Source organism: Furipterus horrens, unplaced genomic scaffold (assembly GCF_987537825.1).
Source record: "Furipterus horrens unplaced genomic scaffold, mFurHor1.1.pri manual_scaffold_17, whole genome shotgun sequence".
Lineage (NCBI taxonomy): Eukaryota > Metazoa > Chordata > Mammalia > Chiroptera > Furipteridae > Furipterus > Furipterus horrens.
Window position 1 is genome coordinate 78,797,764 of NW_028327187.1, and position 27,093 is coordinate 78,824,856.

The following is a 27,093-nucleotide window of genomic DNA, read 5'->3' on the forward strand; positions in this document are numbered from 1 at the left end:
AAGGCAGTCTATGAACCAGGAAGCAGGCTCTCAACAGACATGGAATCTGCCCCTGCCTAGATCTTGGACTTCCCAGCCTCTAGAACTGTGAGAAATAAACATCTGTTGCTTATAAGTCACCCAGTCTGTGGTTTTCTGTTCCAGCAGCTCCAATGGACTAAGATAGTGTTTTATCTTTTTTGTTGCTCTAATAAATGGAGTTTTCTCTTCCATAAGTTCTATATATTAATTTTATATCCTGTTATCTTACTGAATTATCTTGTTTGTAGTAATTTTTCAATCAGTTTGCTTGGTTTTTCTGGCTATACAATCTTATCTCTGAATAATGATAGCTTTACCTCTTTCGTTCCAATTGTATAGTTCTAATTTCTTTGTCTTTTCTAATTACAATGCTTACTATCACCAGAAAGAATGTTAAACCATAGTGGAGAGGGTATATACCCTTACGTAGTGTCTGATTTTAGCATCTGAACACTGCTAGTGTTCCCTGGTAAAGTGAAATGCTGGCTAGCTGGATTTGGGGACATATAAAAACGTGCATGCACACACATAATTATAATCAAGGGAGAAACCATATATTCCTCTTTTATTAAATGTTTCAAAGATTTATTTATTTTGCCCTGGCCGGTGTGGCTCAGTGGATTGAGTATCGGCCTGTGAACCTGTGAACCAAAGGTTTGCTAGTTCGATTCGCAGTCAGGGCACATGCCTGGATTGTAGTCCAGGTTCCCAGTTGAGGGCATACTAGAGGCAACCACACATTGTTGTTTCTCTCCCTCTCTTTCTCCCTCCCTTCCCCTCTCTCTATAAATAGATAAATAAATAAATAAATAATTTTAAATGTTTATTTATTTTTAGAGGGAGGGGAAGGGAGGGAGAAAAAGAAAAACAGAAACCTCAATCAGCTGCCTCTCATATGCACCCAGACCAGGGACTGAACCTGCAACCCAGGCATGTGCCCCAAACAGAAATTAAAATGGCAACCTTCTGCCCTGCAGTTCGATGCCCAACCAACTGAGCCACACTGATCAGGGCAATTGCACGTTTTTAAATAAAGAATAGGTGTTGAATTTTGTCAAATGATTCTTTTGTATCTCTGAAAATACGATTTTCTCCTTAAATTTAATAATATGTTAGATTTTATTAATGGATTTCCTAATACCGAATGATTCTTTTTGGAGGGTTTATTTATTTATTTTTCAATTACAGTTGACATTCCTTATTATTTTATATTAATTAAATATTGAATGACTCTTGCATTCTTTGAATTAATCCCACACAGTCATGGATTCTGTTTGCTAATATGCTATGTAATACTTTGTATTAATATTCATAAGTGAAAATCGGTCTCTATCATTTTCTTTTTCTTGTGGAACCTTTGTCAGATTTTGGTGTCAATGTTATACTAATTTCATAAAACGAATTTGAAAGTGTTCCTTTATCTAGGCTTAGGAAAATAAAAATAGCATTTAGATGATCTGCTTTTTAGAGTTAGTAGACTTCCCCTGCAAAAGCATCATGGTCTGGTGTTTTGGGGGGAAAGTAACTCTTTAGAACTATCTCTGTTTCTTCCTTGGAAATTGATCTACATGAAATTTTCTCTCTTAGAATCAGTTTTGGCTCTGGCCTGGTAGCCCACAGTTGGTTAGAGCATCGTCTGGACATGCCAAGGTTGCAGGTTTGATCCCCTTCCTGGTCAGGGCACATACAAGAATCAACTGATGAATGCATAAATAAGTGGAACAACAAATCAATGTCTCTCTCTCTCTCTCTCTCTCTCTTTCTCTCTCTCTCTCTCTCTCTCTCTCTCTCTCTCTCTCTCTCTCTCTCTCTCTCCCTCCCTCCCTCCCTTTCTCTCTTTCTAAAGTCAATAAACATAACCTTGTATGAGAATTTAATTTTTTTTAATAAATAAAAAATTTTTGAGAAGATTCAGTTTTGGTATATTTTCCTAAGATGTTTTACATTTCTTCAAGGTCTTTAAAACAATTTGCATAGAGTTGTATGAGGAAGTCTTTTATGCTGTTTAAAATGTCCTCTTACTATGGCTATGTCTAACTTTTCATTTCGAATTTGTATATTTGTGCTTTCTCCTTTCCTTGATTATGTTATTTAAATATGGCTTATATGTTTGTTTTTCACAGAATTGGATCATCTTTAGTTCTACTCTTATCTGTTTTCTAACTCCTGTATTTGAACTTTTCTGTTAATTCTTTTCTTCTATTCCCCTTAAATTTATTTTGTTTTTTTTTTTTTTTCTCTAACTTTGGAGTCAGATGTTTTTTGGTTTTTTTTTTTTCTTTATTTTTCCTTCATTTTTAATATAAATATTTTAAGGTTGTGAACTTTCCTCTGACCACCACTTTATCTGTATCCATAAATTCTGATATATAGTGTTTTCATTATCATTATTGTCTAGAAATTCAGCAGTTTGGGTTTGAGTTTCCTCTTTGATCCAAGAGTCATATGATAGAATTTTTAGCATATTCAGATGGAGGATCCATTTTACATCGATTTCTAGTTTTATCCACTTGTGATCAGAGAACATTGTATTAGTTCCACTTTTTGGAATTTACTGAGATTTTCTTGTTGGCCTAATATTGATTTTGTTGTTTAGGTTTTCTATATTCTCACTGGTTTGTTGTTGTTGTTGTTATTGATTTGACCTGTTCTGGAATGAGAAAGATGAGTTAAATTTCTCCTGTTTTTAGTGTGTTTCAATCTATTCTCTATTTTTGTTTGTACCTTTTAACACTTCAGCTTTGTGAAAGTTGCTGTTATTTGCCCTTTCTTATATTTTTAACATTTCTGAACAAATTTGCTTTAGCTGACTCTCTTGAATACAGCAGTTGGGTTTTGCTCAGTGATCCAAGGGAAAATGTCTTTCTTTAAATAGGTGAGCTAAGACTTACTGATACAAAACATGCTTTGGTGTTAATATAGTCATATTAGTTTAATTTTTTCTTTTTTATTATTAAAAATATTAAAAGCATTTTACTATGCAGTCTGTTTTGTTTGTTTTCAGGTAACCTGACATTTCTAAAGAAAAGTTTTTATTTTGGTCTAATGATTAATTTTAGGTATCTTATTTTTTATTATTGTTAATAATAAATAAGTGGAGCAACAAATCAATGTTTCTCTCTCACTCTCTCCCTGTCCCCACCCTTCTCTGTAATCAATAAATAAAATTTAAAAAAAGAAGAGATACTGTTGATTCTTATAAGTTGATTTCCTAACTGGCAACCTTGCTGAACTCTTTAATTCTAATAGTTTCTGTTGAATCTGTTGGTTTTATCTCCTCTCTTCTAATCTTCACGCCTCTCAATTCTTTTTCCTCCTTGTAGTATTGACCAAGACTTTCGGTTCTATGCTAAAGTTTGGGTATTTTGTTCTAGTCCCTAGCAGTCAAGTTTCTAGCTTGACTACCCGGTGGTGCCTTCACACAGAGAGGGTGCCAAAGGACAGCATGACTGTCATTTGGAGGTCAGAGGGAGATTAGCTGCCTTGCACTTCCAGCAAAGCAATGGCTATGAGTGGTTCTCTGTTGCTTTGGATATTTGTGATTGTATATGAATTTTCACACTTCTAAAAATGTTTGTTTATACGTAATTCTCTGGTATGTTTCTGTTTATACAAAAATATCAGAATGAAAAAAGTTTTTCAAAGGGATTAGCTGGATGATTCTGTGTGTAGCTATTTTTCTGTATCTGTTTGCCTGGGTCCCTGAGCTGTGAGTGGGTAATTCCATGAGTCTTTCGCTGTCCCTGTGGACATCTGCATCTCCACCAGTGGATGATTCATTCTGTGTGCTTTTTTGTGTCTTGGAGTATCTGCAACTGTGAGGGTTTTGGATTCTCTGTGTATCCATATGTCTCTACATGTTTGCATCTCCAAAGGCAGAGGATTCTTTATGCATCTCCGTGTTTCACTGTAGAAATATATGCATAGACTGCACATGCTACGTGGCAAGTTCAGACTTTCCAAGTCTGGAATAAGCATTACAACAGGAAATGCTCTGGATTCCAGCTTCCGGATGGAATTTCACTCAGAAAAATACCCCTTCCTGGTCCTCACAATAACTGCAGCATTCTTTGTCTTTCTTAAGGAGGCTGAGTTGAAGGGGTTTATGCTAACCTTGACCTCAGAGGCCATGTCTTTCAGGAGGATTTGGCAGAGTCATGAAATTCCACACCCTGCCACTCACTTCTTGCCAGGCCCACTTCTTCCTCCTAAACCTTTTTATAGCTCCACATTATCTACCAGACCAATTCCAATCTAAATTGTCCAGGGAGGCCAGAGGAAGATACAGAGAGATGAGGACAAAGAAACAGAATAAGATTTTTAAAAGGAAATAGATAAATATAGATATGGGAACAGAGGAACAGATAGAGAAATGAGAACAAAGATACAGAGACCAAGAATTAGGGCCTGAAAGGCGGAAGCAAACAGTCAGAAATGGGGATAAAGAAACAAAGAAGGATGCAGACAGAGAGATATACAGAAAGATGGAGCAGACAGTGTAGGGAAAGAGGGACTGACAGAAATAAGGCAAGAATGTAGGGAGGAAGAGAAAAGAGAAGAAATGAGATCAGAGACAGAGATGATAACAGCCCAGTAGATAGAGTGGGAGTGACTGAGATTAGATAGACAAAGATAGAAAAGAGGGTGATAAAGATTAGGAGGAAGAGTTAATGATAAAGAAACTAACACTTTTGAGCATTTGTTATGCCTGAGGCATGGTTCTACAAGCCGTACACATGTTAGTTCATGTAATACTCCTAGTAATACTGTAAAGCAGATACTGTTATCGTCCCTGTTTTACAGATGAGGACACTGAGTCACAGCAAGTCAATGGCACAACTAGGATTTTGACAGAGGGAAAGGGGATTCTTTCATGTGGCACCTTGGTGTAAAACCCAACAACTAGTGTTGAGCAAAACAGGTCTTTATTTACAGTATTCCAACCTGAGGAGGACAGTGAGCACTTCAGCCCAGAGCCCTGTTCTCCCACGGGACCCAGCACTTCCCTTGCTCCCCAAAAGGCTAGAAGACAAAAACCTGCCCAGAAGTTCCCCATCCCTTATCTGTTAGCTGTCTCCTTCAGGATCTGGGGTACAATGTCATCAGCCTCCGTATAACGATGTCATCAGACTCTGTATAACAGCCCAGGAAAGCATGTGCCCCATGTTGCACTGGATCATGCACGATTCTCCCTTTCAAAGCAGCACGGAGTTCTCCTCTCCTCTCAAAGCTGCAATGGAGTACTGTACTCCCTTTCCTTTCCAAACCGCATGGAGTTCTCCTCTGCCCTTGCAAACCACGTGGATATCCTCTCCTTCTCTCTATAAAGTGGTTGCCGCCTATTTTTAAATCCGTGACTGCATCCTGTGAGGCAGTGGGCATGGAAACCAGTTCTGACCATTCACAGAAACTTGTGTAGGCTCTGTATGCTCTGTCCGCACCATTCCATGGTCAAAGCCACTCCCATCACCTTGGGGCCTTGGAAGAACCAAAGCAATTTGCACAACTAAGCAGTAGCTACTAGCCATAGTCATGCAAAGGCATCTTAAAAGCTGTTCCCTTTTCCCCATCCCCCAACCCGTAGGCTCTGGGGAATTTCTGGAGAACCTCACTCTGTAACAGGATTGGTTTGGAAACCATCTAGCATAAGCAACCACACTCTTGACTACATAGTCAATGACAGAGATAGAAACAGAGTGATAGGGAGCTGGGGACAAGATAGCAAACATATAAAACACATGGAGGGACAGAGAGATGGAGATAAGAAACAGGCACGTGAAGAGAGCAACCCAACAAGATGGTAATAGGGATAGGAAAGGGTTGATAGAGAAAAATGAGAATGAAATATGGAAAGGGGAGCAAGAAGACTAACATAGATGTGTGTGTACAAGAGAGAGACAGAAACAGAGACAAAGAATGTACATAGTGGCATGTGGGGGGGACAAAGATTAGAACAGAAAGGTGAGAATAGAGAAAGATAGGTGGGGAACAGAGACAGATGAATGCAGCAACACCAATAGATGAGGACTGGGGAACAGCCAGAGACAAAATAAATAGGGATAGAGTGGTGGAGACAGAAAGGCAGACAGAAAAGTGGCCAAGAAGCCAAAAGAAATCGAAAGAGAAACAGAAGAGACAAATTCTGGAACACACAGAAATTCTGAAGCAGATGAGGAAATGTATTATATATGTGAGGATGGAGACACAGACCAAATGAGAACTGTAAGTTAGATGGAGACAAGGAGATCCCCCCAACATAGGCAACATAGTGAGAGTGAGAGCGAAAGCAAAGAGGGGAGAGAGGTTGAGAGAGAATAGTAGAGACAGGAAAGAGAAATAGCCAGAGAGATATGAACAGAAAAACAAGAGAAAGCAAAATAGAGACAGAGGTGGATGAATATCTGAGAGGTGGTGACAGTGATGGTGAGCTGTGGGGGAAGAGACAGTAAAAAATAAGGAAAAGAAATAGAGACAAAGGATAAAGTCATTTTGATATATCAGGGCTCCACTGTTCTGTATGGTGCCCACAGGACCATGGGCTCAGAAAGCAGGGCTTGGGCCTTTGTTATTCACTACTGTGTCCTACACTGGCAATACCGTCTCATTCACATGGAGGGCTGGCTTTCATTAGACATTAGGTACCAGGGATTGTGCATGCATTACATGGATTATGTCATTGAATCCTCACAGCTCTGATCAAGTAGGTGTTATTAGTATCATCCCCAGTTTACAGATGGAGAGAGTGAGACTCCAAGTGATGAGAAACTTGCTGAATGTCACAGAGAAGAGCTAGGAGTGAAGTCCTAGCCTGGACCAATGGTGAGAGTATATCATGAACCAGGGATCAGGATGAATCCTATTCTGTCTGTGCATCCAAGGTACAAAATGTCAAATTCCAGTCTGCCTGACTCCCAGGCCAAGGTAAGTGTGTCCCTCTGGAGCTCCCTCCATCTGGTGAACAAAGCTGACCTAGCTTGCTCAGAGAGACTGGGAAAAGTACACTGAGTGGCAGGACTAAAGCCCTGTGGGAGAACCTCGGTTTAAGAAAATCAGAGAATGCTGTCTGCAGGAAGAGGTAATTCAAAGAGGCCAGAGGAAGATTTTTATAGAGGTCAATGAAGCTTCAGGGCCCCTCATTTGCACAGGTCCCTTCCAAGCCCCTGGTTAATAAACAGTGAAAAATCAAAAGAGTACTGAAGATTTGTCACTGTACAAGAAAATTGAACTGCCCTGAAATTTTATAGCTCTTATATGAAAGAAACCAAACAGATTTTCCCAAATTTGACAACAGTCCTAAAAATGCACATTATTGTGAAGCTGAAAATATTCTAAACTATCAGTAGTAAAAAACAAATTTCTATCAACCATGCTATCAGGAAAGGCTGATTACTATTTCTGTTCTCTATTGAAAATTACCTTACCTCATGCTTCAATGACAAAAGAGAAGGCCTCAGACATTGAGAATTGTTACAGGGCCCTCACCTTCCCACCACTGGATCTCTAAACCTCCCAGTATCTGCATTCATCCTTGCCTCTTTCCTTCCTGTTACAATGAGGGGCTGAGGACCTCACCTCCACTCTGAGGCCTACTGCCCCAGATCCAAGCCCTTCCTTTCCCTGGCATTATTCCCTTTTTCTTCTGTGTCTTCATCCCCGCCCTCTCTACTGGATTATTCCCAGCAGCAAACAAGCATAGTCTAGTGTCTCCCATCTTTAAAAAAAATTATTCTTTGACTGTCCTCCTACCATCACATTATGTCTCTGAGCACTGCCCATTCACAACCAACTTTCTCAAGGGCATTGCCTACATACCTAGCTGCACTTCAGTGGAGTGGGGGGCATTCTATTCCCTCTGACTTCAGGAAGGGTCCTATCATAAGCTACTCCTACCTGCATTATATCCAATTATTCCTACTTTTCTTTTTATTTTTTAATTTTAATCCTCACCCAAGGATAGGTTTATTGATTTTAGAGAGGTGGGGGGAGAGATGGAGAGAGAGAAACATCGATGTGAGAAACACCGATCAGTTGCCTCCCAACAAGGGCTCGAACCTGCAACCTAGGTATGTACCCTGACCAGGGATCAAACCTGCAACCTTTTGGTGTATAGGACGACTCTCCAACCAACTGAGCCACCCGACCAGGACTATTCCTGTTTTTTTTTTAATTAATTTTATTTCTTTTTCATGATATACATTATAAACTTTAGAATACACATATATGTACAGTTTGAATAAATAATAAAATAACCTGTATACCCATCTCCCAGCTGCAAAAACCAGTCATTTCCAGATGGCAAAAACCTTCTGTGTAGCCAGAACTATCCAATCACAACTTCTTCCTTTCCCTGAAGTAACCACTGACCTGAATTTTTTATTTTTTATTCCTTGCTTTTCTCCATGGTTTTACAATATATTACGGCATCCATAGAGTGTGTAATTTTACAAAATTTTCCACTTTATATAAACATTATTTATGACTTTTGCATCAGCATTAGGTTTCCTGAGTTTCATCCATGTTGATACATGTAGCTAAGGTTCATTCATTTATTATATCCATATAGTATTGCATATATGTGTCGATTTATTCATCCCATACTCTTGTTTCCATTTCTCATAGTTAAAAACAGGCTTTGGTGAACATTCTTGTAGTGTCTCCCAGTACAGATGTGCAAGGATTTCTCTAGGGAAGCAATTCTCAGACTTTCTGGTCTCAGGACTTCTTTTAAGGATATTCTTAAAAATCATTGCAGACCCCAAGGAGCCTTGGTCTTTGTGGATTATAGCAATTGATACTTGCTGTATTAGAAATGAAAACTGAGAAAGCTTAAGTATATCAATTTTAAAATAACATTTAAAAACCTATCATATTTAACACAAATAACACATTTTTATGAAAAATAACTGTTTTCCAAAATGAACATAATTTAGCAAGAAGAGTGGCACTGTTTTACATTTTTGCAAATCTCTTTACTGTATGGCTTAATAGAAGACACCTGGATTCTCATATCTGCTTCTGCATTCAATCTGTTGTGATATCACTCATGATGTGGCCTCTGGAAAACTCCACTCTACATTCTTCAGAGAATGAGAGTAAAAGAAGCAAATAACATCTTACAAAGTATTATGGTTTGGGCTCCCAACCCTACCAGGCCCATCCCATCCCTGGGATCCCCAGACCACACTGTGAGGACCACTGCTCTGGGATATATACCTATAATTGCTGGGTCATAGAATATGTGCATCATCCAACTTGACTAGAAAATGTCCAACTTTTTCTAGAGTAGTTGTATCAATTTGCACTCCCATCTGTTCACTCTTCATTCATTCTGGTGTTTACCCTCACCACTCCTCCAAAACTACTTCTATCAGGGATCCATAGCCAAAGGACCCTTTAAAATCCTCACCTTGTTGACTTCTCAGCATTCTTGAAACATCACCAACACCCACCCCGTTATGTCCTTACCTTGTTATGTACCTCTTTCTCAGTCTCTTTGCTACCTCTTGCTTCTTCCCCCAGCCTCTAATGTTTGAGTTCCATGGAGCTCAGTCAAAGATCCTCTTCTTTTCTCTTTGCTCTGCTTCAGACTAACCTCTTCTCTCATCTCTATATGGACAACTCTCATTTATATCTGAGACCCTGACCTCTCCCATGGATTGTACTGCTACTGGCTTGACTTCACTTGGCTAGCTCAATGGCATGTAGAACTAAACTCTTGATCTTCTCTGAAAAACCTGTCCCTCTTTCTGTCGTTCTCATCTCAATGAAAGATGTGGTTCCATAAGACCAGAATCCTGGGTGGCATTCTTGATTTCTCCTTTTTCTTCCCAGCCCCCAAACCACCACAAATCCATCACCTCTTTCCATCACCACCACCACTAACCACCTTAGTCCACACTCTCCTTCATAGGATTGCAGCAGGCTCCTAATCTTGTCCACCTCCAGTCCAGTCCACAGCAGCCAAAGGAATCTTTTTAAAACATTAACTATATCATGTCAATCCCAAGCTTAAAACCTTTCAATGTAGTATATTCAGCATTTATCTATAAGAGATACTATTGCTCTGATGAGTGTGGCTCAGTTGGCTGGGCATCCTCCCCCAAGGCAGAAGGTTACCAGTTTAATTCCGGGTTAGGGCACATGACTGGGCTGCAGGTTCATCCAGGTCAGAGTGTGTATGAGAGGCAACCCATCAATGTTTCTCTCTCACCTTGATGTTTCTCTCCCTCTCTTTCTCCCTTCCTTCCCTTCTCTCTAAAAATAAATAAACAAAATCTTTTTTAAAAGGGAGAGGCACTATTTCATCATGATTCTGTTCATCTGTGATATAAACTAAAACAAAAGTTTCATGAAATATAGTCTTGCTACCAAGCCTATTATACATTTTGATCTTTTCTAAGATTGATTTAAGTATCTTCTGCAATTTGACCCACATCAGGCAACAGAGTGGTGATGGCCAGAGGGAAGTGGGGCAGGGGCTGGGTGGAGGTGGGCACAGGGGAAGGAAGTGGGAACAGCTGTAAATTAATTTACCGGAGAAAAGCACATGCATGTATATGTATATACATATACTTATAGACAGATGTATTTGCATATTTAATTACTTAACTGAAATATTTTTCTCCTTCTAAATTCAAACATGCCCCTAGAAATAAAGACACCATTTTGTTAATGAGAAATAAATAAATAAAAGCACTTTTTGCTCATAGAATAAAACGTATTCTCCTTACCATGCCAATAAAACCCTACATAATCTGGCTCCTGCCTACATGTTCAGCCTCATATCCCACCCCTCTTGCTCTCAGCTCACTATGCTCCAGCCACACCAGCCTTCTTACTGTTCCTAAGTATACCATTTCCCCTTCTCCTCAGGGCCTTCCCACTTGCTGTGTCCTCTGCCTGAAACACTTTTGCCTCCACCCATCAACTGCCAACTCTTACTCCCCATGTCTCAGCTCAAATATCAGATCTTGTCTGACACCTCGAGATAAATTGCTCCCACCCATTATTGTCTTTGCTATCACCCTGTTTTGTCCCTTTATAGCCTTATCACAATTTGTAATTATGCATGTTTATGTGTTGTAATTATGTGTATTTACTTCTGTGGTCCCTCCAGCACCAGAGTGTAAAATGTGAGGGCCAACTTTGTTCACGACAGTCTTATTCATGTCTGTTGTATTCACTACTGTGTAACTAGTGCTTCACATGGTTCCTGACTCACAGTGTGTGCTCAAAAGACATTCATAAAATGAGTGGAGATCTGAAGAACAAATGAAGTGGAGTTGAGGAAATGTGGAGACAGTTTCATGCAAAGGCAACAGCATATGCAAAGGCTAAAGAGGCTAAGAAGAAATGGTCTAAGAATTTCAACTTTCATTTGTGTGGTGTCTGGACAGGTTGGGAGGGGCCAGATCATGCAGGGCCCAGCTTAATCTTCCCTGTTGCAGAAGGCAGGTTTTCTTTTGAGCCAATGGGGATTCACCGAAGGGTTCTAAACATGAAAGTGACATAATTTGATTTACCTTTTCAAAATATCACACTGCCTACAGTGTAGAGAACAGGTTCCAGGGAGCAAGACTGAAATGGGAAGGCAGTGACAGCATTGCAGGTTAGAAACGATGCTGGCCTAGACTAGGGAAGTGGCAGTACAAATGAAGAAACTGCATAAATAAATTTGGGAAATATTCAGGAGGTAAAAATGACAGGACTTGGGGATTGCAGTGGGGTGGAAGAGAGAGAAGAATCAGGGGTGTGGCTCAGGTTTCTTCTTTGACTGGGGTCATTCACTAAGGTAAAATACAAAGAAGGACAAACAGGTTGGGAGGAGAATGCCCTGAGTTGGGAAAAAAGCTAAGGTTTTGGGTGTCTCTGGGTGTATTCAGGTAGAGCTGTGTGGTAACCAGTTGAATGCATAGGTCAAGAGAAGTATCTGGACTTGCAGAATCAACAAAGAGGTGATCATTGAAGCCATGGGAGCAAATGTGATCATCAAAGGAAAGAGTAGAGAGAAAGAAGACAAGCGAACTCAAGCCAAAGCCCCCTAAAGAGCACTGACATTTAAAGGTTGGACAAAGCCTGGAAAGTAAAAAGGAATTAGCAAGGAAGTAGGAGAAAAATGAGTGTGGTGTCATGGCAGTGGCTTAAGGAGGAGGGAGTGGCCACCAGGGTCAAATGCTACCAAAAAGTCAAGTAAGATTACTTCTGAAAAGATTCTGTTGGGTTGAGTGACTCAGGCCATGGCGGATCTGGATGAGAGAGCAGTATCCGGCAAGTAGTGGAGGCAGATTGGAGTGGGTTGAAAGGCAAGTGGGAAGTGGGAAAATTAAGACAGCTAAGTGTAGGCGACTTTTTTGACAAGTTTATAGAGAGGAGAGGGAGGTGATTGAAGAGGGAGACTTTTTTGTAATTGTTGATTTGTTTTTAGATGGAAAAGACCTGAGTATGTTTAGATGCCGATGGGAAAGAGCAAGGGTTAGGCTCCATAGGTTTACTGGCAAAAAGTCAAAAACTTCCTTTTAGTGACTTCTGTTTCATCTGTGAAGTAGGAGGTGGGGTCATCTCCTGAGGGTTAGGGGACAGATGGAAAAGTTGGGTGTTTGAGGAGAGGGGGGATTTGAAATAGCTGCTGTAGAACATGGGAGAGAGGGCTGCCTAGGGATACATAGTAGAGTTGTAGGTCAGCACTGAGGGCCTGGTAGAAGCTAGGGATCAAGAGTTTATAGTGGCAGAAATCTGTGAGGTTGGGTAGTTTTCTCCAGCAGTGTTTAGCTGCTTGGGTACAGGCATGGAAAAGGCAGATAGTTGGACTGTACCAAGGTTGGGATGTTGCCAGGCCTATGCGACAATCCTGGGAACCGAGGCTATTGGCAAGAAAGGGGCGAAGTAAAGGACCATGAAGTCTGGTCTGAGCAGAGGGAAGAATATCAAAGACAAGTCCTCTATGAGCCAAGCCACAGGGAAACGCTGGAATATGTGGAAAAGCTTCTGGAAAAGAGATTGAAGGACAAGTGGAGGAAAGAAGACCTGAGAAGGGACAGAAAGGCACATTTAGGGAGTTGAGCCAGGAGACTTGCCTGTGTGGGACTAGGAACGGATGGGGAAGGCAGGCTGAGGGGGAATTTTCAAGGGAGGGGGAGGAGGGACTTGGAGGCGGTCACTGAGAGAAATGAGGCGGCCCCCAGTGAGGGGGCGTGGCCAAGCCCCAATCCCGGGCGAGGGGGCGGGGCCCTGGTAACTGGGTCCCAACGCCGCTGTGCCCGCGGCTGCCTCAGAGACACATCTCGCCTCCCCACCCCCCTTCCCTGGGCTTCTTCCCGCCCGCCGCCGCGGAGATCCAGCCGGAGGCTGGGGAGGACAGCGGAGCCGGGTCCTGGCCTCTCCTCTGCACCCCGCGGCTGGAGCATCGTCCAGAGGGATTGACTGAAGGCGAGCTCCGCAGCCCAAGCGCAAAGCGCACAAGCGCGCCCCCCACCACCGCCGTCCTCTTCTCCCTCCCTCCCCTCCCTTGCCCTCCTCTCCGCCCCCCAGCCTCCGCTGCGGCGGGAGGAAGAACCCTTTCCGACCAGCCAGGGGAACCCAGATCGATTCCCATTCCGGGAGGAAGAAGAGACCCCGCTCTCCGAACGGACCGACTCGCCTCGGGGCCTCGGAAGTGGCTCGCCGCCTGCGGGAGAGCCCGCGCCCAGCGAAGCCCGAGACCCTCACCCGGCCGCTGCCGCATAGACAGCGCTCCCCAGCGGGCCCCCGGCCCCGCTGAGCCCACTCCCCGCGCGGGGCCCGGGCCGGCGATGCCTGGCACGGCAGCGGCGGTGGCCGCGGCTGCTGCTGGTGCTGCCACGGCTGCTGGCCCGGGCCGGGGACTCGAGGCTCCGCAGTGGGGCCGAGCCCGCAGCCCCGCCCCCCGAGCCTGAAGCCGCTGCTTTGCCGGGCGCCGGGCCTCCTCCGCCCGCGCCTCCACCCCAGGCGCTGGAGCCAAGCGGGGAGCCCGGGCCCCGCGCCCAGGCCCGGACCATGCATGGCCACCGAGCCCCGGGGGGCGCCGGACCTTCTGAGCCTGAACACCCCACCGTGAATCCCCCCGTTGCCGCTTCACCGGCCTGTGCCGAGTCGGACCCTGGAGTCTTGGAGCCGGGACTGCCGGTGCCTAGGGACTCAGTCTTGGCCCTCGGCGGACCCCTGGATCCCCAGTTTGGCGGCCACTCGGACGCCAGCCTCGGCGCTACTCCAGGCCCCCGGGTCTTGCCCTGCGGCCCCAGTCCACAGCACCACCGGGCCCTGCGCTTCTCCTACCACCTGGAGGGCTCACAGCCCCGGCCTGGTGAGTGATCGAGAGAGCATGGGAGCCCAGCCACGGGCCCGGTAATGGGAGGGGGTTCTTGTTCTCGGGCTCTCCAAGCTCCACCTCGAGGCCCTAACCCCAAACCTTCGAATCTTCTCAACCTCCAACCCCTTCCCTCCCTGCTAGGCCTTTTTCCAGTCCTTTCAACCTCTGTCTCCCGTCTTTTCTCTGTCCTCTGTGCCCCTCCTCAACCCTTCCAACCCCCTTCTATTCTATCTGATGAGGCTAATGTGAGAGGGAGCACTTCAAGGAAAAGGGGCAGGACTGCAAGGCAGTAAGGGAGATTTGGTTGATGAAACAGGGTTTATTTGGGAGAATAGGAGAAAAGGAGCCCCCCATTTGCCAAGCGCCTCCATTGTGCCAGGCACTGGGCTGGGTGCTTTACATGGGTTCTCATTTCATCTTCAGGAGCCTCCTGTGAAGTAGGTATCATTAGCCCCAATTCATAGGGGAGGAAACTGAGGCTCAGAGAAGTTAAGTATCTTGCCCAAGGTCACACAGCTAGTATGGAGTCAGGATTCAAAACCAGATCTGTTTGAGTCCAAAGTCTGTGGTCTTTCTGCTTCCCCTGAACTGAGGTTGGAGACTGTGAAAGTAATGCCAAGCCTTCTGCTTATGTGATTTTCTCCTGTACTGTTCATCAGCTCTGGAGTAAGAGTGGAAAAAAAAAAGGATGGTGAGTTGATCCAAGGTTGGGGTTTTGCCAGGTGTGTGTGTTGGGGAGGGGAACAAGGGAAGGATAGAATAGAAGGTGCTGATGAGAGAGAGAGGAGGAAGAAGTGAGCCTTGAGGTGGGCTGGAGAGGCTGGTGGGTAGGGAGATAGCAGAAGGGTCAGGGCAGGTAGAAGTCAGTTGTAACAGAACTGGAGAGCTGCAGGGCTACATAGTTGTTTGTGAGGAGAAATCGGGATGCTTGAACTTGGATTTGCAGAGGTGGAATAGCTCTTGGTCAGGTTACAGACCACTACTTGGAGAGGCCTTTGCACTGCACAGACTTGAGTATATGAGGAGCCCAGTAGGGTCTACCCCCTCTGGGGACATCCCTCTGTGGACCTGAGCTTAGTAGAGATAAAGGAAGAGTAGTGCATGTCTATATCTACTGGGATACCCTGATGGAAGCTGGGGCTCACATCCCAGGCTCCACAGGTCTTTGGGACTGTGGCCCAGCACCAGGTAGCAGTACCGAAGCATAAAACACAAACAAGATGGATCCCTTGCTGCTGTTATGACCTTAGCTAGTCATGGAACCTCTGGTAGTTTTCAGGGGCTCCCTCGGTGTGGACTAGACATATCCTGCTGACAGCAGGCCTTTAACCCCCTGCCTTACATGTTGCTCCTGCTGCTTTCCAAACTCCCTCTGATAGACACTGTGTGGAGCAGACTCATCCACTTTACTACAGATCCCAAAACATGCCACAAGCACTCCCACCTCAGGACCTTTGCATCTGCTTTTCCACTATGCCTGGCGACTCTTCCCTCTGCTTCCCACCTGGGTTGTTCCTCATCTTTCAGGTCTCAGCTCAGATGTCACCTCCTCCAAGAGACCTTCCCTGGCCACTTTAGGTAGGGCCACTTGTGAGTCTCCATTGCAGTTGCCAGTGTGCTACCATCATTGTACTTAGTACAGTCTGTATTGTTCTCATTGTCTGTGTCTGCTTGTTTATTGCCCATCTCTCTCTACTAGAATGTGAGCTCAAGGAGGGCAAGGGGATTGGATCTTTTTTGTTTATTCTTGTATCCCCAAGACTAGTGCAGTGTCTGGCACACAGTAGGTGCTCAGTGAATCCTGGTTGAACAGATGACTGAACACATTCAAAGGGAGCACATGGTAGATGCTTAGTAACTAGTCTAAGAGAAGGACAACTGAAGTCCAGCCCTCCAAATACTTAATCTGCAGCTCAGTAGCTAGGCAGCATCTACAACACTGGGCCCTGGGCTCTGATCAGTACACAGTTGTGATTCTGAGTTGCTTCCTCACCCCACCAATCCTTCCCAATTACCCATCACAATACCCATCCTGAACCTCTCCCCTCCTCCCTGAAAAAGTTTCCAGGATCCTTTCCCCAGTTAAGTCCCTGCCTCTGTAATTGGTGGTTGTCTTTTTCTTTTAACTCCACGATGAGGATTGGGACTAAGAAGGTTGTCAAGGAAAGATCTGGCCTCCCATCCAATCATTCATAACTGACTCACTGTGTGACCCTGGGTGAGTGATTTCCTTTGTCTGAGCCTCAATTTCTTCATCTAGAGAATGCCATGAGGCATCTATGAGAGACTGGTTGCAAAGCCTGCAGAATAAAATAATTTTTAAAAAATAAGAGAAAAACCTTCTGAAGAGGAGGCGAAGGAATTACTCAGGCCCTGGCAAGGCGGGTGCTGGGCCATGTGATTCACAGTAGCATGGGGCGTGAGAGGCCCGCCTCCCCCACTGCCCAGCCTGCCCAGGGGTAGGCACAAGTGACTGTGACTTGCTTCTCTCTCCACAGCACTCATCTAGAATTGGCCCAGAGAGGGCAGGGTTGGTGGTTGTAAAGGGAGAAAGACAGAGAGAGAGAGAGAGAGAGAGAGAGAGAGAGAGAGATGAGCTTCAATTAAAGTGTTGAAACATTTTAGTCCACATGTTAAGACTTCTGTGTGCCTGCCGACTTCCTCTCTCAGACTGCTGGGGCCTTTATTGAATTACTGTCCTTAGGACCAAGCGGTTCATTCCCGGTGGAGGGGCTTTTAAAAATATTTATATCTTATCCATGTGAAGAGCCTTGAATTGCTTCCGAGTGCTTTCTCTTTTAGTTACCCTGATCCCTGGGTGGGGGGAGGCAATAATTTATATGTCCATTTCCCAAATTGATAAAACTTTCGGCCTCATTGGGTTACTGAGATAACCCAGTGAGATGCCAAAGAGGGCTTTGGAGAGTCAGAAAGGACTTCCCGGGTGTAGGTTTGCTCATAAGAGATTTTCAGGGAACTGTACCCTGTTCTTCAGAGTTGAGGCCTAAAATATCCTTCCAGATGCTGAATGAGCAGGTTGTTTGGGGTCTGACCCTACCACAATCAAAAGAGTTTCATTTGATATTTTTTCATGGGTAGCAGAAGAACTGAGCCAATAGAAGGGGGCAGCAACAGGGGCAGGCTCCTGATTTGGAGCTTGGGGCATTCTTAGAGACTGCAGGAGTTAGAATTGGAACTGGAAAAGCCCTAGATACCTTATGATGCTGGGTTTCCCAAACAAGGTGAGCATCAGAATCCCTTGTTGACTTTGAAAAAATAAATGTGATTCCCAGACTCCACCCCAGAGCTCCAGAATCTTGGGATTGCAACCCAGGAATATATTTTCAGAGCTCCACAGGTGATTCTGATGTACAGTCTAGAGTAGGAACCAGTTCCCTAGGAGTACTGGAGGCTCACAGAGGTAGTTTACCCATGGTCCTACAGTGAGTCTGTATTGTCAGGACCAGGAGAATGCAATGGGCTCCCCTCTGAGGCCCTCTCCCTGGCGCCTTCTGTGGGCCTCACTCACTCCCAACCCCAAAAGGAGGCATGGGATCTAAGCTACAGAAAGTGAGTCAACCCCTCACCCGCATACACACAAACACTGTTTGCCTCAGTTTATCCTCTATGCCCAGCTCTCATGAATGGCTACCATTTGGCAGTTCAATCTGGAAGGAAGTTGTGGTTCTGAGATTCCAGGCAGAGGAAATCCTGGCATCAGCAGTGCCCAGGACAGAGCCTAGTCCTAAAGAAGGGCTCTGGGGCTGGGGGTGGGTGTCCTCAATGTTTGTAGAGCTAGCAGGAACATGAAGGGCAGTTTACCTAGGAAGTTCAGTGGGAGCAAAGGCACTGAGACATGGGGCATCCTTGGGACTGGAGCTAGTATTAGGAGGAGTGAAGAGATAACGCTGGCAAAGGGACTTTATGTTGAGGGCAAGGGGGAGTCCCTGAAGGGTTTATTAAGCAGTAGAATGACATGCTCAGATGTGAGTGTTTGAGAGATCCCCATAGCTGCATGTGGAGAATGGATGGTAGGGGTACAAGAATGGGAGCAGGGAGACAGGCAGGGGTGGAGGGGGTGCAGTCACCCCAGCAAGAGATTATGGTAGCTTTGGTTTCAGCAGTGGCAGGTGAGAAGGGTAAGATCTGAGAGATGTTTAGGTGCTAATATGGGCAGGCCTTGGTGGTGGCTTGGATATAGAGGCCAAGGGAGAGGGAGAAGTCCAAAATCAGTCTGATAGGTAGTGGTGGGGCCGCCTAGATAGATGTAAGAGAAGGAGCAGCTTTGGGGAAAGATACTGAGTTGAGTTTGAGGGGCCTAGGGGGACATCTAGATGGAGGTGGCCAGTAGGGTTAGAAAGGTCAGAAAAGGGGTGCTGGCCAGATATTGGGAGTTCTCACCACCCGCACACACCATGGACCACACAGCCAATCATGGGGAGAGCTTGCATGGTTCTGAGGGCCAGTCCTACCCTTGAAGGCATGGAAAGCAAGGAAGCAGCCACCCTTGCATGAGTGGATCATTCATTACCCACCCAGACTATGCCTTAGAAATGCCTTGGTGGTAGTTTTTAAAGCATATTTTTATAAAGAAGAGACCCATTTCACATACACCCAGGGTAGTGGCTATTGCAAAGAACTGAGGGAGTACTCATGAAAACCAAGTCACACATTGGTAAAGTAAATTCTTGTGGCTCCTTAGATGTTCTCCCTGTTGAGGGCATCCTGAGAGGTCATAGAGGGAGGCTGCTTGAGGTAAGGAAGGAGAAGAGGAGACTCATAACAGGAGGGGGTGGTGAGCTCTGCTAGGGACTTTTGAGGAGCAGCAGTTTGAGATTCCAGGGGAGTGTGAGAAAAGACCTGAATTTGTCAGTTGAGGCCTTCCAGACAAACAACAAAATGCAGACTCTGGAAAGCTGGGGAAAGGACGTCCCTGGATAGGACTAAAAGAATTGAAGTTTCCAAGTTGCAGAGGGTTGGCACCCCATTGCTAGGTGCCTCTGTGCCTGGGGCAGGGCCCAGCTGGTGCTACCTGCTGCCTCAAGGGGGAGTGGCAGCTTACAGTTCCCCAGACTGACTCAACCATGCCTTTCTGAGGTCCAGTTAGCTAAATGCCTTAGGCAGATGTAGAGCTGGCCAGACACTTGCTGGGTGGGGCTAAGACCTGTCTGGAATAAGGGCAGGAAGCACAATCTGCCACTGGCCAGCCCCACAGAGTTAAGTTGCCTCATCTGGAGGGAGCAGGTATCCCTGGATCAGTGTGTCCCGCCTCTCCAGTCTCCAATACCCAGTTCCTTGGACCTACAAGGTATCACACTCCCAAAAGGTGCCTCAAAACACACACAGGGCTGGAACAAGACTGCAGGGCTGCAGTGAAAAAACCTCAGCCCTCCTGGCTCTGCTATTGGTTCACTTTGGCTTCCTTTCTCTCCTCAGGGCCTTAATTTCCCCCATTGTAAGTCATGCATCACATTTATCCGACATAATAGTGTCAATAAATACTTGGTGAGCAGTTAAGCAAGAGTGACAGAGGGGCCCTGGCCCTGGCCTGTGTGGCTCGGTTGGTTGGAACTTCATCCAGTAAACTATAAACAGAAAGGTGTCCAGCTAGATTCCCAGTCCGGGCATAGGCCTACGTTGCAGGTTGTTTCTCACATCAGTGTTTCTCTCCCTCCCTTTCTCTCTCTCTAAAATCAATAAGCAAGTCCTCAGGTGAAGATTTAAAAAAAGAATGACAGAGGGGAGACAGAATGGCATTTCTTCATTTAACAAACATTGAGTACCTATTTGCTTGGCCCTGTAAGAGGTAATGGATGGGCACTGAGGCAGACACAATCCCTACCCTGGTGGACCTCCTTTCTAGCAGAGAAAACATATAAGACAACTAAGTCAAAGCGCAAATGCTGCAGGAACATATGAGGAGGGGGCAGGCAAGGAAACGAGGACACTTGCATTGAGACCTGAAGGAAAAATAGGAGTGTGGAGGTAAGGAGAAGCAGAAAAGCCATTCAGGACACAGAACGACATGTGCCAAAGCCCCAGGCCGAAGAGAGCACTTTCGAGGAACAGACAAGAGGCCATTGTGGCTGGAGGGTGGGGGTGGGGAAGTGTTCCCTTCCTGGGCCTTACTTGTCCCCATGCGCAGGAGTTTGCAGTTCACCCTGGAGGCAAAGCAAAGGGAGCCACTCACAGGGCTGCAGGAATTGAAGGGGACTGTGTTTTCACAAGCTGGTTGTGTTGAGAGGGCCTTGTAGAGCGTTCTAACAATCGCAGGGAAACCAGTTAGGCTGGAGTGGAAAAAAATAGGTATGGATTGTAGAGCTACTAAGAAGTTGAGTCTGCAGGATTGGGGTCTGGCTGCATGTGTGAGTTGAGGGAGAGGGAGGAGTCATGGAGAAAGCCCAGTCTCTGGCTTGGGGAGCTGGGTGGATGGAGGTGCCATTCCTAGGATGGGAGAGGCAGGAAGAGAAGCCATCCAGAGGCTTAGGTACGGGTGTGGTTTAGGGTGCAGAGTCTGAGGAGCCTGAAGAAAGGGCATCTAGGTGTCCAATATGCATCAGCTGTGCCCGTCCAGGCCCCAGAGTAAGGCAGGGAGGGGTGTGAGGGGCACAGGTGTGTGGCTGAGGCCCAGAGAGGGAGCAGCTGGTTTCTGCCCTGTGCTGGAAGCTTCTATCCCTCAGGGCGCTTCCCCGTGGCCCGTGCTTGGAAGGGGTTAAGTCATGAACGGAAGAAGCCTGGAGAAAGCGGGAAAGGCAGAACTGGCAGGGCTGGCCCCAAAGAGCTGCAGCTGGCATAGAAGCCCTTCTTCTGGGCCTCCTAGGCCTGCGCCGCCGCCCACACCACCCCATTCGCCTTTACCTTCACCTTCCCTACTCCCCCTCCAGCTTCGGCGGGCTCCCCTAGGCGGGGCCTCCCTGCTTAATGCGTTCCAGGTGTGGACACGGCCCCTCCCCCACTCTGGGGCTGCCGGGAGCGGGCAGGGACGCTGTGGGTCTCTCTCTCACTGTGCATTTCTTAGGGGCTCCAGCCTACAGATCTGACTGCTGTCTGCGGAGGATTCCTTCAGAGATCTCTGCACCCCACGGTTCTAGCAGGGTCAGGCAGTGGTGAGAGCCCCCCAGATCTAGCCCTGACATTTTCTAGCTTCATGTGATCTCCAGCCAGTCACCTCACCTCCCTGAGCCTCGGTTTTCTCCTCTAGAAAATGGGGTTATTATCCCACCACCTAGGGTTGTTGTAAGGATTAAATGCCACAGGTAAAGCCCTCAGCACTCATCATGGCACACTGTATCCATGTTCAACAAATGGCCCTGCCCTCTTGGTCCCTGCCCCCTTTGCCTCTCTTGGCCTGCATCTCTGACTGTCTCTGTCTCCCTTCCTGTCTTCTCCCTCCTTGTCTTTGTCCCCCCTCCTTGTCTTTGTCCCGGTGTCCCTCTCTTCCCTTCATAATCTCTGCTTTGCCATCTCTCAGTTTTGACCAGGCCTCTGGTGAGAGAGGAAGGGAGATGGGTGCATGTTGGGGTTCCTGGGGGTCACACATTACAGGGGTCACAGGAGCCATCCCATAGTGGCTTTGTCCTCACCCGGAGGGAAATCCCAGCCAGCGTGGCAGTCCTGGCGCTGGGTAATTACTGCCCCCAGTGCTCCCAGCTGCAGCTCCACTTCCTTCCCTTCCTGTCCTCTGAAGTCCCCAGCCCCTCCCGAGGGGTGGAGCAACCACCCCAATCCTTCTCTGGCCTTAGGTCGGGAGGCACAGGGAAGAGGTAGCCAGGCCCTCACAGCAATCAAGCAACCAGAAGAGGGAAGGGCTGCCTGTACAGTATTCCCATGTGTTTGTATTGTGGGGGTGGGGGGCAGTGCATGTGCCTGGCTGTCTTTGTCCCTGTGGGTCAGGTTTTTGTGTATCTTAATGTTCTTGTTTCTGTTTGTCCCTGTGTGCGTTTGAGTGTGTCTGTATATCCATGTATGTCTTTGAGTCTGTATATGTTGTATGGTCCTTTCTGCCTAGGTGTGTGTCACCTTGACCCTGTCTAAGGCCCTGGGGGTTTCTAGATGTGCCTTCCTGTGGGTGTCTGTATGTAGATATTGTGTATGTGTGTGTTTCTGTGCTGTTGTCCATCTCTGTATACTCCCTAATATCTTGGTGGTGGTAGTTGATATGTATGTAGTGGGTGCTGCCTGTCTTTTGGCCTTTCCTGACCCTTCCTGCTCTGGAACGTTCTTGCAACCCAGGCTATCTGTTCACTGTGCCCTCAAACACAATCTTCACCTTCCCAGGTCTAGTATCCACACCTTTGCTCACTTTTCTTCCTCTGCCTGTAGGTCCATGCTCAGTCAGTCTATACTTGTAAAAACATACCCCATCCTGAACAGCTGAAATCAAAAACCACCTCCTTTAGAAAGTCTTCTCCCCACCCCCGCAATGTGTTTTTTTTTTCCCAACTCAGCAAACATTGACTGAGGATGTGCTCTGTGACTCTGGACATAGGCACACTTGGGATCAAGTCTCAGCTCACCCACTTCTAGCTGTGTATCCTCAGGCGACTGATTTTGCCCCTCTGTGCCTTAGCTTCCTTATTTGCAAAATGGGGCTAATAGCACACAGGCTTGTTAGGAGGGTACCATACAGAGAAGCATCAATACAATGCCTGGCCCAGAGTAGGTGCCCAAAAAACAGTTGAATCCCCATACCTTATATTCCCCACTAAAAAGTGAATGCCTTAAGTTCCAGAGAGTGCTGAAAGTTCTTATAATCCCCTGCTCTCCTCCCTAGGTGTCCTGCCCAGGGCAGACCGTGAAATGAACCAGACGGAACAAAAGGCAGATTCTAGTTCAGGAAACTGCTGAAAAGTATTGCATGAGACAGCTCCCTGAGCTTTCTCAGGTCCAGGGTGACTGGGTCTTCCAGTAGCTGGAAGAGGGGGCCTGCAAGGCTGCCACCCAAGGGTTATTGCACATAAGATAGGGTAGGAGGTAAACGGCCGAGGGGTTTAAAGGATCATCTAACTGACATATTGCAAAGTAGTGGCCTACAAGTGGAATTTGACTCGTAAGTTTCATTTGGCCTATTCACTTTTTTTAAGTTGGGGGGTTTCACATAAAAGCCTGGATTTCTGATTCTCCCAGACTATTGGAAGATCTGAAAATAAATACAGGGCCCTGTTACTTCAATGCAACAATTAGATGCAGGGGAGGAGCTGTGATCCCCTTTAGGAGAGGCATGTGCTCTCCAGTTTACCTTAATCCTCACCGTTCCATGTTGCCTTAGACTGTCCCATTTGACAGAAATGTCCTCACTTTACACAAGGGTTCACACTTTACAGAAACATCCTTCATTTTACAGAAGGTGTCTTGCTTTGCAAGAAAGGAGTTCCCTCATTTTACAGAAGAGTCTTCTATTTTGTCAACGAGTTTTATTTACAGACAGGTCATCCATTTTCCAAAGCGGCTTTATAGAACTCTTCCTCACTTTACAGAATGTCCCTCCACTTTGAAGAAGGTGCCTCCATTTTGTAGAAACATCTCTTTACAGAAGGGACCTTCTCTTTGTCAAAGGGACCTCCATTTTAAAGAAAATTTCTGCATTTTGGAGGAGGGAACACTCTGGGAAGCTCCTTACTTGCCAGAATGGCTCCCACTTTCCAAAAGTGCCTTCACTTTATAGAAGGTGGCTTCATTTTTCTTCAGTCTTTATGTTTCAGAAGACTGGTCTGGTTCAGGGAAGGAACCTTCCAGCTACCCACAGGATACCCACCCCCTGCACTTCTCACAGATGACAGAGCTTTGTGTTTGAACTTTCAGAAAACATCTGCTAGGTCAAGCAAGGCCTGGATACAGTCTGGCCACAAAGGTGGAATGGCACAGCAGGGCTAGACCTCATGTTCAAAGGGCGGATGGGAAGAGGTGGAGGAGCTATGCCTTTATCAGTTCTTTTCTCCCTCAAGCTGAGGGACTCCCCTGCCCCCCATGGAGCTGGCTTCCCAAAAGCCACTTTTTCTTTTTGCTGTTGTTCTTTCTTCTCCACACCCTCTGTTCCCTTTCCCCACCCCCACCCCCAGGAATTCCGGCACTCCCTGGGGCCTACCTCTCAGCCTGGAGAGGCAGAGATCTGGCCATGCATTGGGAATCAGGAGGCCTGAGTGTTGGAGCCGGGTTCATGCCATGCTAGCATGTCACCAGTTCCTCACAATGAGGAGGAGCACATACATATTCTCTCCATTTTGCAAATGGGGAAATTGGGGTCCAGAGCTGTGAAGTGACCCCCCAGATCACTCAGAAAGTTTATGTCCTGGAAGAGGTCCAGTATTGAGATTAAACCACATCTACAAGATGGAAAAAGGAAGAGGCGGTGCTTCTGTCCACGGAGGGGGAAAGCTGGGAGCTGAAATTCCTGGAAAGAGCCGAGGGAGAAGCAAAGGATGTTTCCCTTGGGAATGGGCAACCAGAGGCGTCCTTGTCCTCCAGCTCAACTAGAGGGTGGACCTGCTCTTCCAATAATCCCAGAAGCATATGCTCAGGTCAGGGCAACTACCAAGCAGGGACTTATAGCAACCAGAAACAATTTTTGAAATGATGTTGCTATTTCAATAACAGTAAGGTGTCATGGGAAAATCCAAAAGTTTGTTGTATTTTTAACACTTCTTTCACAATTTTGTATGGTTTATAGCTTGAATTAAATTTGAATGGGGTGGGGGGTGAGGCACCATTGTCTTTTCACTGCCACCTGCCTCAGCAGGAGCCCCGCCCTGATGTGAGGAGCTCTCGGTGGGCAGTGGGGCTGCATTCAGTGTCCGTCTCTGGCTGGTTTGCTTGTGTTTCTCACCGTCGATGGGTTTGTGTTGGGTTGTGGTCCATGGGTTTACATATCTGTGTGAATGTGTCTGTGAGTAGTTCCATGTCTTTGTGGATGTGCAGTTCTGTTGGCTTTCAAGTTTAACCCACATTGCTCTGTGGGTAGGAGGACACTATGCCCTTTCCCTTGATTGTCTCATGGACTCCCCAAACCAGGGGGCTGTGATTATTTTCCTGTTTTCCAGACAAGGAAAGTGACACTCAGATAGCTGGAGAGGCTTGCCCAGGGTCACACGGCTAGTAAGTAGGGGTGTGAGTCCTAGACTAGCAATTCCTAATAAAGGTGCTGCAGCGCTCTAACCCGTGCAGTGCAGTCAGCGACCGTGATCTTGCCATTCTTTGGAATAGCCAGTACCACAGGTTTTTAATTATTTACTTTGATTTTGTTTTGTTATGTGTTGTAATCCTCACCCAAGGATATGTTTTTTGATTTTAGAAAGAGAAGGAGGGAGGGAGGAAGGGAGAGAGGGAAGGAAGAAGGAAGAAACATCAGTGTGAGAGAGAAACACCATGAGTTGCCTCCCACGCACGCCCCCACCGGGGATCGAGCCTGAAACCTTTTGGTGTACAGGACTATGTTCCAACCAACGGAGCTACCCAGCCAAGGCTATTAACTTTATTTTTTAATAAACAAGACCAGAGTCAAGGCTATCCCTGAAATAAATGTCACCCTCGCGAGTGTTCAGAAGCCCACTGCAGAGTAATAGGGTAGAGCCCACAGCTTGCCTGAGGCTTAAGTGGACACACGTCTGGGCAGCCCTGGCTCCCAGGTGCCACCTCGAAAACCTCGTTTTGCCTCATTCACTCAAAGCCCTCCCTGACTAGGGCTGCTGGAATTCACCCAAAAAAGTAGTGTTAGATTTGAATTTCAGATATAATGTTTAGTATAACTTAGTAAGTTTTTAGTATAAGTATGCATAAGACATGCTTACACTACGAAATTATTTGTTGTTTTTCTGAAATCCAAATTTAACTGGGCAGCCTGTATTTTATCTGGCCACCCTGTGGCTGGTGTCTCCCTCCCCTGAGCTTACCCAGTTCGGACACGTTGACTCCGTTTCACTCACTGAGCCACACTGAGCTTCTCCTGAATGAGAATTTCTTGTCTTTGAGATTGGGAGCTCACTGACGGTCAGGGTCAAGATTGCCCTCCAGCCAGCTGAGAGCCTGTCAGGGTGCAAACACACATGTCCACTCCACAGCAGTGCTGGGGGCAGTGCCCAGGGTGTGCTTCTGGTGGAAGACAAGAGATAACCCAGTGGCAGGGGTGGTTGTGTGTGTGTGTACATTGTTTGCCATTTAATCATTTTTTATTTTTCAATTACGGTTGACATACATTATTATATTAATTTCAGTGATTAGACATTACATAACTTACTAAGTGATCATCCCGATAAATCTCATACCCATCCGATACCATACATAACATAGTATTAGAATATTATTGACTAAATTCCCTGTGCTGTGCTTTATATCCCCATGACTATTCTGCAACTACCAATTTGTACTTCTTAATCCCTTCACCTTTTTAAAATTTTTATTTATTTTTATTTTTAGAGAGAGGAGAAGGGAAGAAGTAAAATAGGGAGAGAAACATCCATGGGTTACCTCCCATACGCCCCCAACTGCCCCCAACTGGGACCTGGCCCGCAACCCAGGCATGTGCCCTGACTGAGAATCAAACCAGCAACCCTTTGGTTTGCAGGCCGGCACTCAATCAATCCACTGAGCCGCACCAGCCAGGAATAATCCCTTCACCTTTTATACCCATCCCCCCAAGCCCCCTCCTATCTGGCAACCGTCAAAATGTTCTGTGTATCTTTGAGTCTGTTTCCCTCCTACTTGTTAGTTTATTTTGTTTTTTAGATTCAGTTGTTGATAGATATGTACTTATTGCC

General features: G+C 46.1%; 1 protein-coding gene across 1 annotated transcript in view; it reads left to right on the forward strand.

Moving 5' to 3' along the window:
• The first annotated feature begins 13,933 nt into the window (after positions 1 to 13,933).
• FGD1 (FYVE, RhoGEF and PH domain containing 1) overlaps positions 13,934 to 27,093 on the forward strand; it is a 37,789-nt gene continuing 24,629 nt past the window's right edge. Inside the window, exon 1 of the mRNA XM_090265178.1 lies at positions 13,934 to 14,338. Within this exon, the coding sequence (XP_090121304.1) occupies positions 14,032 to 14,338 (307 nt within the window). The 5' untranslated portion in view covers positions 13,934 to 14,031. The remainder of the gene's footprint in view (positions 14,339 to 27,093) is intronic.